This window comes from Agelaius tricolor, unplaced genomic scaffold (assembly GCF_023055355.1).
Source record: "Agelaius tricolor isolate 1412-34295 unplaced genomic scaffold, bAgeTri1.0.p SCAF_1, whole genome shotgun sequence".
In the NCBI taxonomy this organism is placed as follows: Eukaryota; Metazoa; Chordata; class Aves; order Passeriformes; family Icteridae; genus Agelaius; species Agelaius tricolor.
Window position 1 is genome coordinate 9389011 of NW_027269261.1, and position 13472 is coordinate 9402482.

Below are 13472 nucleotides of genomic sequence, written 5' to 3' on the forward strand. Positions count from 1 at the left end.
TGCTGTGAGCCATGTTGGCTGCTGGGCAGCTCCAGGGGTGTCCTGCTGGAGAAGGAAGGAAGGAAGGGGAGAAAGGGAAGGCCAGTGGCTCCTCAGAGGGGGCAGCTCCCTGGGCCACCACTCAGCTCTGCCTCACTCCCTTCCTGCCACCAACAAGGGAGACACCACAGATAAGACACCGTGGTGTTAAGGCCCTGCCATTCAGGCAGGGCAGATTCCTCAAGAGGAAAAGGTAACTTTCCCCCTTTCCTGCCTTCAGCTGGCCCCACTCAGATGTGTCAGGTGCATCAGCAGCTCATTGCAGCCAGCCCTACAACCTCACTGTGATTGCTGTATCTGGAACAGCCCCACGAGCTCACCAGCATTTTTCCAAAGAATGCCTTGTGTTGACAGTGCTAACCAGTCTGCACAGCAGGAGGGGGGAAAAGCAGCTGGTAACTAATGCAGGGCTGTGGGGATTCGTGGATGTGTGCATGGTTCTGGTTTTCTCTATATTGTCCTATAACCCATATGCATCACTGTGGGTTATGTTAGTGGAATTTTGCTGCTCAGCAGCTGTCCGGGCAATGTGAAGCCAGGCCCACTCATCCTTTTAACCATCAAAGGTACAATTCAATCCATTTATGGCTGCCTCAGGGCACTGCTCCACACATCTTTCACAGCAGCTGTGCCAGCTTGATTCATTCCCACCAACTTGACTCAGAAGCCATGCTCTAATCTGTATCTGCTGATTGATCGGGGGTTAAAAATAAGTTGGATGACTTGACTGGTTCCTTGCTTCAGTTTCCCTGCTCAGTTATGCTTGTTTCAATCCCCCCCATGTCTTTGGTTGAGTGTTCCAATATGTCTTTTCTGTGGCAACGTAAGAAACATAACAACAGCTTCTCCTAACCACCGCCCTGTGCCTGGGAATGTGAGCCACAAACACTTCCTTGGGCCTTGCTCTAATATGAAGAGTTCTGTACTTGAAAGATGGAGCTGAATTTGGCCATGGTAACCTCCATCTCCTTGCTAAAGTCTACTACACAAAGGTATTTGATGTACAGTTTTGGTCACTGGAAAGGAGATAAAGAAAACAGAAAACAAAATAAAATAAGCAGCCCGGCTCTGAATGGATCATAATTTATTATGAAGTAGGACAGACTTTGCTTTTAATGAAGACTGTTACTTGGGAGAACAGACTATCTCAATCTGCTCTCCAGGACTCATCCTATGAAACACCTGGTAGGTCCTATCAGAAGTTATTTGGCTCCCTCAGTGTTTCCAGCCTTGGCAAATTACGAGCGGTAGGACGTGCAACTTTGTGCGTCATTTCATTTATTAGAATAATTTTTCCTCTTCCCCGACACTTTATGTGCTATGTTCTGTATTAATAGTGTAGTAACATTTCTCAATAGCACCATAATTTACTAATCCAACAAAGGGCAGGGATGTGCTTTGTATTTCAAGAATTGTGACCAATTCTCTCATCTCTCTCCCACAGAAACCTGAGAATATTGTTCCCCCCCACATTGTGAAGTAAGAAGCAGAGCTTTCTCCCTGAAAATACCTGTCTTCCCTGTGAAGTGATCCTGGAGTTCCTCGAGCCTTTCATCCATCTGCTGTCAATTTAACTGGCTCCATGAGCTAGTGGCGCCTTCATATGACCTTGCAAGCATTTAAAAAATCTGGTTTCTATAAAAAAATAAGGGGTGATCCCTATGTTTACCCTCTTTCCCAACTAACCATGTTTTGTTACTACCAGCTTGTGCTAGAACATATCCACGTCCTCCCCACCAACTCAGGCCTGGATCTGGGATGCTCTGATGCCTTGGCCAAGTTTTCCAGCTGCCGAGGTGACCTCAGCGGAGCCGTCGCTGGCGCAGATGTGCGGCGGCTCTGCCCGGACCGCTGCGTTTCTGGAGACCTGGAGCACACTGCTGGGGCTCTGCAGCCCAGCAGATCTGGCAGAGCCTCCAGCACGGCTCAGACTGGGTGTGCACAGCCCAGACTGCCTCTGAAGCCCTGGCTGGCACCACCTGGGCAGACCAACACACAGCTGGCCCTGCCCGGGGGCACCACGCAGGTGTCTGTCCGTGAGCTCGCAATCAACCTCACCCCAGAGGTTGCCACCAGAGACACAGAAAAGATTTACAGGAAGCCATAGAAGGGTTTGGGTTGGAAGGGGCCTTAAATGTCATCTATGTGTGTCTGTATATAGCAGAGGGAATTGCCTTTTATGTCTGTCTTGAATCTTCGAGCTCGGGCTGACGGCGATGCCGGTCAGCTTTAACTCTGTGTGAGGTTCCATAAATGTGTGTCAGACCACATAACCCCAAAATAGGCATTTCTCTAGTGACATTTAGCCTTGGTTTTCCAAATGAACACACTGACTTGCAGCAAGGCAGTCTTTCACAGGATGGAACTGTAAGTATTTATTTACCCAGGGTGTAACTTTAATCTTTCATCAGAATGCAGATATGAGCTGCTTTATGACAGTTTGTAAACTTGCACTTTATAAAAATTTGGAAATAAAACCTTTGCCTAACAACAGTTGTGTTCTTGGAAATCAAGTTCCATCTACAGAAACCTTTTATGTTAGAGATACATCCCACATGTGAGTCATTGTTACAATTCAATAAATACTTTACAAAAATAATGCTAGCTTTTTTTAAAAATTAAGACACTTTAAGACACCAGTAGTTCCTCCCAGGAAGCTTCCCTTAAAGAATAGCTTCTGCTGTAGGACACTGCATTCAGCATGAGAAAAATGGGGGAAAAGGGCTGGTTGCATCTTTCAGCCCAGGGAACTTGTGGATTCCAGTTTTACTGTTCTCTAAAATAATAAACTTCCTTTTATTAAAAGAAAGAAACAAGCAGATCCAAACATTCTTCATATTAAAAAGCTGGGAAGGAACTGTGATCTTTTTGGTCCTTTGACATGGATTCCTTCTCTGCCCTCACTCCTCCAAAGACTTACAGCATGCTCAGTTCACAGGTTCACAGCTGCTCTGGAAGCCCCAACAGCTGCGGCTCTGTATCAGAGATGTCTCCAGGAGGGGGCTGCTTGTAACTCTTGCAGAACCACTGCACCAGGACATCTTCCGGCCCGTAGGAAAACCCCAGCTACATCTTTCTGCAAACCTACCCCAGGTGGACTGCAAATACCTGAGCTAGAAGGTAACAGGAAGAATTCCAAGAGGAAAAATCGGTAGGGATTTTCTATATTCACTTTTGACTATTGCCCTTCCAAAACAAATTCTTCCCTCCTTAGATATGACTGGTCATGAAACCAATTATAGAGAAAACTGATGCTGTAGGTGCATTAATCTTGTAAACCATTCCCATATGGAAGAGTACATTCTTCAATCCTATTGTTTATAACAACTTTTAAGTATGTGCCTCCTCAGCTGGGGCCTTGGGGCCTGATGGTGATGGCAGCTAACCCCCACCCCCTTCATTAGGTTACAGATGGGAAATAAAATGAAATGCACATTATTACATGAACGTTATTGCAGTATAAAATCCTATCAGGACAAGACTTATGTATGTCTGTATGCAAAAACAGGTGTGTGTGAGACAGAGAGATATGTGCTTATAAATTACACACACTGTGAAAAATACTCATGTATTATATTACAACTATATACATTCATTAGAAAGGAGCTGACCGGCCCCTGTCGAGGAGCCAGTGCAGCAGCCACCACCAGTTCTTTGGCATCCAGGAAACGAATGCTATTTTGCATCTGAAGAAAAGGAAAATCTTCTCAGTATTCCCTTGCTTCTTGAAACTGCTTGTAGTAGTCCTCGTCTGAGGGGTTTTCTGTACACTTCTGCCCGTTGTTGGGAGGCCGGGCTTCGTTGTAGCGGCTCCAGTCCCCCTTGCATATGATCCAAGGCAGAATGTCCACTTTGTAGTGGAGCTCTGCTGAGAATTCGATGCTGATCAGGTTGGGTGTCCCTGCCCCTTTGCCCCTGGTGATCAGCTGCATGTTGTCATCGTAGCAGCAGTGCTGTGCTGCCAGCGTGGTGCTCTCCAAGGACAGCATGGAGCGGATGCAGTACCGCGCCGTGGGCTTGTAGATCTCCAGCTTTTCCTTTGGACCACTCGCATCCTTCCAGCGGAAGTTCTTCCTCTTGAGCCGGTCAAAGATTTCAGCAGTGCTGTAGGCAACTTCTCTGGGGTAGGAGCAAGGGCAGCTGGGGAGGTCATTGACCACTTTGTGCATGTATTTCTTCAGGAACTCGCTCTTGCAGCTCATCCATCTCTCACAGCTATCGGTATCTGTTTCAGGGCAGGAAATGGAAACTTAAGATACATTAAGCAGCATCCCAGTTGGTGTGATCAGTGACAGCAACTGAGTCAAGTGTAGCTGTTCAGCACTGTTGCCCTGATTTTTAAAGTTTTTCTAAGCCTTCTGATGTTTACGTTCTTGTAGTGAACTTTCTCACACACTTTATGTAAATAACTTATTGTTTTGCATTCTTTTATGGAAGGACAGAAATTTAATAGACTGTTGGTTTGTCCAGTGTCATTGGAGTGGTGGCACTGTCACCCTCCAATCCACTGGCACTTTTAGAAATCTATAAATGTTAGAGGCAGAAATTAAAAGTTCTCTTTTTACCATCAGAAAGCTGCATGTCCGTGTCATTTCGTGTCCTATAGTGACACAGCACCAGTGCTCTGCTGCAGAAAGAAAGGGCAGTCACAGTTTGCTGCCCTGCCCACAGTGTACTGTGCTGTCCTGTCAGATAAAGAAATCACTTGTGACTGACTTCAGGGCTAGTCTGAGTTACAGGGCAGAACCAGGCCAGTAGGAATCTGTGACGCTTTTTCTACTCGGCAAATTCTAATTAAGCTACTGATATCCCCATGTGGCAAAAGAGACACTACCATGGGTTGGTAAGCAGCAGAAAAAGGGAAATCACAGTGATTTGGTGCCAGTTTCCAGTTAGAGCCCTTAGTCAGAACACACTCAACAGGAAAAATGGCAGTCAGATGATGAAGGATTAAGTTTCAGATGATGCTAGAGATTCCAAGATAGCAAGTGAGGCCTCTATTACTCTTTCTGAAATACATTTTAGACCATAATTCAGTCTTTCTTTAAAGAACAAATAGTTTTTTCTATTTGATATCCACTTTTCAAGCATCAATATCTCAAACATGGAGACTGACATCTTATCTGGCAAATGCAGCCAAAAGTGATCCAGGTTCTAAAAGGGTGTATGTGACGAAAGATCAGAGTGGCTGTACATCAGCAGGAGTTTATGGTGCCAGAGGCATGATGTATAGCTGGGATTAAAGAGATTTGTAGACCAGTAGCATATTTAACACCAGCACTTCATTATTTTGCAAGACTCTTGGGAGAATCTAGGTAAACATCTCCTGCCTAAAACATTATTTAAGGTGTCTATATCATCCTATGGGCTGTCAAAAACCACCTGCGTATCTTGCTCCACACTTACTTTAAGAGGACTCTGCAGGAGAGAAACTAACTGGGAGCTAAAACTCTTACAGCACACATTCTTGCAAAATATTTACTTAGTGATCTGTGTCCTGTTTTTCTATCTCCTTAAAGAGTCCCATCCTGGCTGTCATTAACTATTGTGCTCTGCTCTCCCACAGTAGGGAGGTACTGGGTTACACTGTTGATTCAATTAATCCAGCATCCAGTGTCTCTGAGTGGCCACACTGTGGTTTCATTGAAGGGACAAAATCAGAACATTGCAGATGTTGGATTGAGTTCTAGATAGTTCAGAATCAAGCCATGCCCTATAAATTTGATTTGGTTACTCCCACTGCAGCACACAGAGCTATAAAGGCAATGCATGCTCATAAAAGTAATTGTCTTTTTTTTTCTTTTGAATTTTTCTGATGTGACAGCTGTATTCTTTTATATGAAATGAAAATGCTTTTATAGGGTCTTCCATTCGAGGCTATTTAATAAAAATAATAAAGAGTGTTTGATTTCCCACCCCTCCATTACTGTGGAGTCTTATAGCTCTTTTCTGAATTAGGACAACAAATAACCCTTTTATGATGAAACAAGCACAGAACTTAAGAGGAGAAAGATTTGATGACCAAAGCAAATTTTCAGATCACAAATGTGAGCAAGATAACAAATGGCTGTTACTAAATGCTAAACTCACTATCTCGATCCCACAGGACTAAGAAAATCCTAAGGAAGTCTCTTATCTGTTACTGAAGGATTGACTAGGCTGCTTACCAACTTCAAACAGTTTGGTTGCATTGAAGTCTTCACTCCCTGCAAGCAAGCTCACTTCTGTGGCAGCTGTCCGGAAGGTATCCTCGATCCCTAAGACAAACACAAGTTAGTGCTGCTGGGGTTTCCCCTCTCAAACACAATGGAACCAGCTGCCTCCTCGCCTCCCCTCCTTCCCCAGCCTCTGCAAGGTGCTTTGTTTTGGCAGGGAACCACCCTGGAGCTGCTGCTGGACTGTTCTTTTAAAACCATAATGACCAAGGAAGCTGTGCTGTTAATAAGGTGAACCAGAGTGTCAGGGCTGAAGGCAGGTGAGCAAGCTCATCTCTGCATGTGGGCAACCATTTCTCAAGGAAGAATGATGCTGTTACAAGAAGACTGATGCTTGTTGGTCTCTCCCAGTGCCAGGCAGTTAAAAGGTGTGAGTAGGCAAGAGATAACCAACCTGTCCAAAAAATTCCATCCCCGTCACTTACAGCTGCCAAATAAAATATCATGATCTCAACATATCAGGATTTACCAGCAGCCTGCAGTTAATTGTTTGCTACCAGCTGAGAGACACAGAGATTCCCAGAAAAATGATCTTGCCAAAGTAAACATCCTTTTGTTGCTGCTTTAGTTCAGCCTATTGAGGTGCCCAGCATTGCTGTGCCATGCAGGCTTAACACAAGTAGATTTTTTTTTCCCTTTCCTCTCCATTGAATTAAAGGCCTCTAAAGAGAACAGAAAGATCTTTAATATGTGATAACTATATGGTTAATAATGAAGTCTATTCACCATCCATCTTCTTGCCAATGAACTTTCTCCTGATCTCCTGAACTGGGGCATAATAGTGGCTTGCAAATCTTCAAAACAGCCTCAGGCCAATTTTCAACAAAATTATCATAGAGTTTTGCCTTAACTCCAGCACTAGATGTAGAATAATAGATACCCAAGAACCCATTACAAGGCAGTAATTCACTGCTGGAATTATAAACAGCAGAAGCTGAGCTTTGACCTTGTAATTTCAAAAATGTCAGCACAGCATCAAAGAGTGAAGATATTTTGCTTGCTGATCGTTGGAGGTCTGTTGTATGACATAATATATTCTTTCAAGTTTGCCACTTTTTGGTGCTAGCTGGTAATAAATACTAGAGAATATAACTGGGGGTTACTTGGTTTTTTCTGGAATTAACTCCTTATTATTGAGGTTTTAGGATGCATGAGAGCATGCAGAAACATCTTTCCCTGAACTGCCTCGCAGTTGTTGCTTTGCAATGGAGACATGGATCCATCTGCTAGTCAGAAACTTCTCTCCAACTCTCTCACCAAGTCTTCTAAGTCTCCTCTCCAGCACTGCTGACATTTCACTACCCATTAAAAAAAGCCTGACCTCCAGCTTAAAAATTTCTGCCTTTCTGAGTCATTGAGTAAACTGAGAGTAATGCATACCACCACGACTTGTGTTTTCACTTCTCTCTGATCTTGGGAAGTAATGAACTTGCACCTATCCCCTGCATTGTGGCAGCTACTGCATGACAAATTGGTCTAAATTTAAACACACAGCAACATTTAAAAAACAGTTTTCCACAACAGCTTCAAATTTTCATGATGTCGGCTTGAGTGCTCAGCTCTGATTTTGCCAAAGTGAAGATGGTAAGTGTGTGATGGTAAGGACACTTCAAAATGTCAAATCCTGTGAATGGGTAGGAGCTAAGGCAAGGCTCCTTGGCCATATTTTCTGAATATATTCAAGCCAAAACTATACATTCCTTCATTCCTGTTCACAATGCAAGCAATGCCATCCCCTTCACAGCAAAACAGGAGCTCACTGAGGTAACAGCACAGCCAGCTGGAAATTCTAAAACAGCTCCAAATTTGTTTCAAGGGAGTAGATCACACCCTTTAGAATACAAAACACCCATGCACAAAAATGACTGCCACGACCTAGAGAAAGCCTGTACTTGTCTTTTAAGTCCAGGGGATGGTGAACTGCATCTAGCCGTGGATCATTACTACGAATAAACGGCGTTGAAAATCTCTTTTTCCCGCCGGCACCCTTACCTTGCCATGGAGCACACAGCCCCCAGGCCCAGTGTGCAGGAGGGCTCTCTCCACCCCTTTCCACCCACCCCTGCTCCCCCTGGCAGCAGCTCCAGGAGCAGTTCCCACCTGGGCAGCTGGGCCTGTCGCAGGTGCGGGACTCGGTGGCGGTGCAGGCGTAGCCGCAGGACCGGGTGCGCTTCTGGCTGCCGCTGCCGCAGGTGACGCTGCACGGGGACCAGGGGCTCCAGTCGCCCTCACCGTCCATGTAATCTGTTCACAGGACAAATGCGAGGAAGGAAATGAGGAAACAAAACTCCTGCTACCCAAAAACTACTGTGTGGTGGTTTTTATTAAGCAGGCAAAGCACGAATGGAATCCAGATGTCTCTACCTGAAGCTGGGGCTGAGTGCCAGGCGCGAGCCTGCTGCTTAAATGGTTTTCACACTTGGTGCTCCTCAGGGAAATGCACGCAACATTATTTGAAAAAATATTTCCTTTCTCTTTTGACCTTTTGGCTGCTGAGGATCCTCAGTTGCAAAGCTCGGTCGTGAACTAACAGTACGCATCTATTCACGTCATTTCCCTGCATACAGGAATGTGTTTGTGGACCACAGACTAATCAGGCAAAGGAGAAATTGAGTTTTCTTTTTCATCTTTTCAAAGCACACATTAGTACTCAGTTTTTGGGCAAGATGCATGTTATGGGGAAGCTAAGGGTCATGAGTGAAAATCACAATTCTGTTTTTCAGTCCCTTGAACAGGGAATATTGCTATGAGAGCAGGGAAGTGCATGCTTTCCTTGCACCAAGAACAACATGCAATATTTAGTGTTTCATGAGAATTATTAAATAACATCAAATCTGACTATTTACTAGAAGGAACCTTATGAAAAAGAAACATGATTTTGTTTTCTTCTGGCAGACAGACAAAGGCACTGGATGCCAAAACAAAAAGCTGATGTGCTGTGAGTACCTAAACCCCTCAGAATCAGCTTCCTTTGTGTGCTGTGTAAACTGTTGCACATCCCACCACGTGAAGGCCACCAAACAAAGCCCATGAACCTGTCCCAGCTTTCTTGCCTCCCCACTGGCCTCCCTAGCTGAGGGAACATTTGGCTTAATGGTTTTCCCTGCAACCTACAGGAGATATTTTACTGTGATCATAAATTGCAGCTGCAGCTCCTTTGGGTTACACCGCCACTGACAGCAAAGCAAAGTCTGGTTTAGTGGCTCTGAGGCAGCCCTGCTCTATAGCTCTAGGTGAGAGTACCTAAGCTACAGCAAAGCCAGGGAGGATCCCTGCCTTGCCTGGCCTCTGTGCTACACACTTTCCCCCAGGGCCATGTTGTCTGTGGGCTTCCTGAGCTGGTTAGCAGAACACGTAACTTGATTTGTTCCATATGCAACGACTGACAACAGCTCTGTGGGGTGCTATTAAACATTTATTGCCAGGAGTATGGGAAGGTTATAGATCTCACTCAGAGCAAGCTGCCTAGATGTGAGCTCCTCGTGGCAAGGACCTTATGTGTTTCTCCTCCTTTTCTGACAGGGCTGATGATGGGGAAGCCACCACACTGGAATCAGGTGTCTGCGGTGGGATGTGGGTGTGAACACGGCTAAAGTCAGTGTGCAAGACCTGTGGTTCTGGGATTTGCCAGCAGGCAGGCACCACAGCAGCCCAAAAAAGGCATCAGGTGTCTCAGGAAGATGTGATCTGCCCACTTTGCCTGGCCCTGCTCTTCTTCCCAGCTCCTTTCCAATTCTTTTATCTCCATGTGGCTGGCAAGGAGGAGGGCAGGTGAGCAGGCACAATGCCTGTCAAACAGATGCCCAGGAAGGGCAGGGAGAGCCCTTGGCAGTGGCAGGAGGGGAGACAGATACACACAGGAAAGGTATGGGCATGTCAGTGGGTGGAACATCTACACCCTTCATGGGCAGCATCTGCTACTGCATCCTCCTGGACAGCATTTTAGGTTAGACAAAAGGCCAGGAGTTGTTTCCAGCTAGCTGGATGCTCTGGTGTGCAGCAGGGAGCCCTAGGATAATTTTTAGACCTACCTACCTCGTGTTTACAGTGCACTATGAAGCACACTATTGAATATACCACGTTAGATTTTCAGCTGCAGCTCAACCTGTTCTTCCTATTTTCACATTTGTAATTCTTACTATGATTTTTCTATCACAATTAACTTATATGAATAACTACCTAAGATATGAATTCTTCTCAATAAACCCTGCCCACAAATAAATATAGGTGCAAAAAGAAGGGATAGATTTAATCTTCTGGCCAAAAAATTTAATACATATGTATGTGTTTAAACACACTTTTATTCCACAGTTTTTATTCCATAAAAAACTCTCTCTTGATTTTTAAGATTCTAGTACTTCAAGTCAGTAAAACCATGGAAGAATAAGTTTGTTTTAGCCAGGCACTCTGCAGCATCTGGGGAATAACAACAGAAATGCCAGGGTAAAAGTACCATGGCTTTGACACCTTGTTGTGACTAAAAGTAATCTGTATTTACACACAAACTCAAGGGGCTCTTCCTGTGAGCACAGTTTAGCTCACCTCCCCTGGGTCATTCCCATGTGGATAGTCACAGCCTGTCAGAGCAGTGAATGGCTGTAGCTCTTCTCTGTTTCTAGTTTCTGCAACTATTTCATACAACAAGCTGAAAACAATTGTTTTCCCCATGACACATCTGGAAGAATATTACACACACAAATACACAATGTTCCTGCTGCACACGCCACTCCCCACACATGCACCAACATAACTCATCTTATTTGTGTATCCACCAAATACTACCACGTTTCAGATCTTGCTTATTTATCCAATAGTTATATTCTGGTTCCCAAACCACCACACGATTCTAAATTTGTACTTACCCTTACTCTAAAAATAAATATGAAACCTTGTTTCCTCCACTTTTTTTAAAAAAGCACACGTTGGACTAAAAAAGGCCCTCTTCTGGGATTCTGGTATGATTTTCAAGATTATAGACTTACTAGTGGAATGCAGCTACCACAGCACAGCTTGTCCATTTGCACAGATTTGTATTTGAAAGCTGATGAACAAAAGCCACATGCTGAAAAACTCTATTTTGGTTGAATCTCAGCCATGCCTCACCATACTCGTTCCCCCCCATGCTTGTTTTTGACAATCCCAGGATGCCCACAGGAGGCCTGGAACACAAACCCACCGTACTCTGGCTGCTCCTTGGACTGGAAAGCCCTGTGACTGGGTGCATGGCTCTCCCACCCACCCAGAGGGTTTAGGAAGTTGCTGTCCTCGGTGGTGCTGTCGTATCTGTAGTCCTGGTCACCGCTGCTCATGCGAGTCAGAGTGGAGGACCTGTGCCACCAGCTCCTCCAGTCGGGCGACGGGGCTGGCCAGCTGGGCTTGCTGCCCTCCTTCTGCAGCTCCTTGTCTGGCTCTGTGTCAGGGCTGTCCACCACTTCAATGGTAACCTGTGGGATTCAGAGCAGACCAGCCTGACTGTCAGTGCCTCCTCTTTGTCAGGGGGGAAGCATTCCACACAGCAAAGACACGGTGTGGTGTTGGTGAGGGTCCCCGGGACGAGGGAAGAGATTAATCTCACTCCATTGATCTCAGAAGGCTGATATCTATTCTATTCTATTCTATTCTATTCTATTCTATTCTATTCTATTCTATTCTATTCTATTCTATTCTATTCCATTCCATTCCATTCTAAATACAATACTAAAACTACACTAAAGAAATAGAGAAAGGATGCAGACAGAAGGTTTAAAATAACAAAGACTCGTGACTCCTCAGAGCCACGACACAGCTGGACCGTGACTGGCCATTAAGTTAAAACAATGCACATGAAACCAATCAAACATGCACCTGTTGGTAAACAATGTCTAAGCCATATTCCAAAGCAGCAAAACAGGGAGAAGCTGAGGCTTCTCAGCTTCCCAGGAGAAAATCCTGGGCAAAGAGGAATTTTCAGAAAATATCACGGTGACAGACAAGGTGCTGCCTGGCAAAGGGGCTGTGCAATAGCATGGGTCTGGCATGCTGTAAACCATATGTGGATTACTGAGCCCAGGAGAGGGGTGCAGAGGCTGAGTGATTCCTTCTGCTACCTCTGCTGAATCAGACCTCGGAACCAAGGCTAAGAAAAATCCTGCACAAAATAATAACCAATGCTGTGCCTAAAACCCTTGCAGCAGAATTCTCTGCCTTATGGGGAAAATGTGTTTAGAGCCTAACATATATGACCAGGAAAAAGAAAACCAAAGCTGTGCTCTATGCTGAGGCTGAATTGGAGGCAAGCATAGAGCACACCAGTGTGCAGAGCCTGTTCCAAGGACTTGGGCTGACTCAAGATAAGCAAGGCCATGTGTGAGAAGGTCAAGAGGCAGAGCCCAGGTATTGCTGGGTTTGCATCTGTCTCGCCCCTCTGGCAGCAGCCCAGCTGTTACTGCTGCATGAAACCACACTTTGTGGCGGTGATGGGAGCCAGCAGCTCCTCTGACCATTGCTGAGTAAGCCACTTGCTGCAAAGCCCTTTAAGGTTGGTCCTTTTGTCATGCTGGGGGAGCATAATGACCTGTTATGGTCAACCTGTTTATGGCTTCTAACAGAAGCCCAGAACCAAAATTCAGAGTTTGCTGCCCAGTTCCCTCACAGACATCACAAATGTCAGTATCATTCTGCATAGGAGCAACCTTTGATTATTGCTTTCTGTGCTGAACAATGTGTAATTGTAAAACTCTTGGATAAATACTGTGTGTGCATATAGGTGGCCATTTAGGTAGAAGCAGAGACTCTCCATCAGAAACCTTGGCTCTGTGAGTCATGCAAGCATTGCCTGGCCACAGATAGATCATAAAATGCTCTGCTGTTTCAGGCTAATGTGGTTCAGTGATTACACTGGACTGGCTAAACAACCAGAAGTGACTGTCAGATCTATCTATAATGTTTAATAGGTACAGAGGCATTTTCAGCCTTTCAAGATGGTACACAATGAAAATCGGGTTGTATAAAACAGAAATAATGCATTGCTGTGCTAAAAGTAATTTACACAGCTCTGTGAATGTGCATTGTACACAAAAGATTCGTTTTATATAATTGTTATTACTGAAATCACAAGACACACACAAGAAAAAGAAAGAAAAGGTCACAGCTACCTGTGATCCAAAGGCTGTGACACAGGAAGCAAAGCAGAACTGTTGTATCTTCAGAGCTGCAAACACAAACAATGCCCACACATCC

The 13472-nt window shown here is 44.9% G+C and overlaps 1 protein-coding gene across 1 annotated transcript in view; it reads right to left on the reverse strand.

Moving 5' to 3' along the window:
• Positions 1–2389: 2389 nt before the first annotated feature.
• The window catches only part of ISM1 (isthmin 1), a 41036-nt gene continuing 29953 nt past the window's right edge, over positions 2390–13472 (reverse strand). Inside the window, exons 3-6 of the mRNA XM_071422336.1 lie at positions 11431–11698; positions 8355–8498; positions 6207–6296; positions 2390–4264 (exon numbers count right to left, since the gene is read on the reverse strand). Of these exons, the coding sequence (XP_071278437.1) occupies positions 3747–4264; positions 6207–6296; positions 8355–8498; positions 11431–11698 (1020 nt within the window). The 3' untranslated portion in view covers positions 2390–3746. The remainder of the gene's footprint in view (positions 4265–6206; positions 6297–8354; positions 8499–11430; positions 11699–13472) is intronic.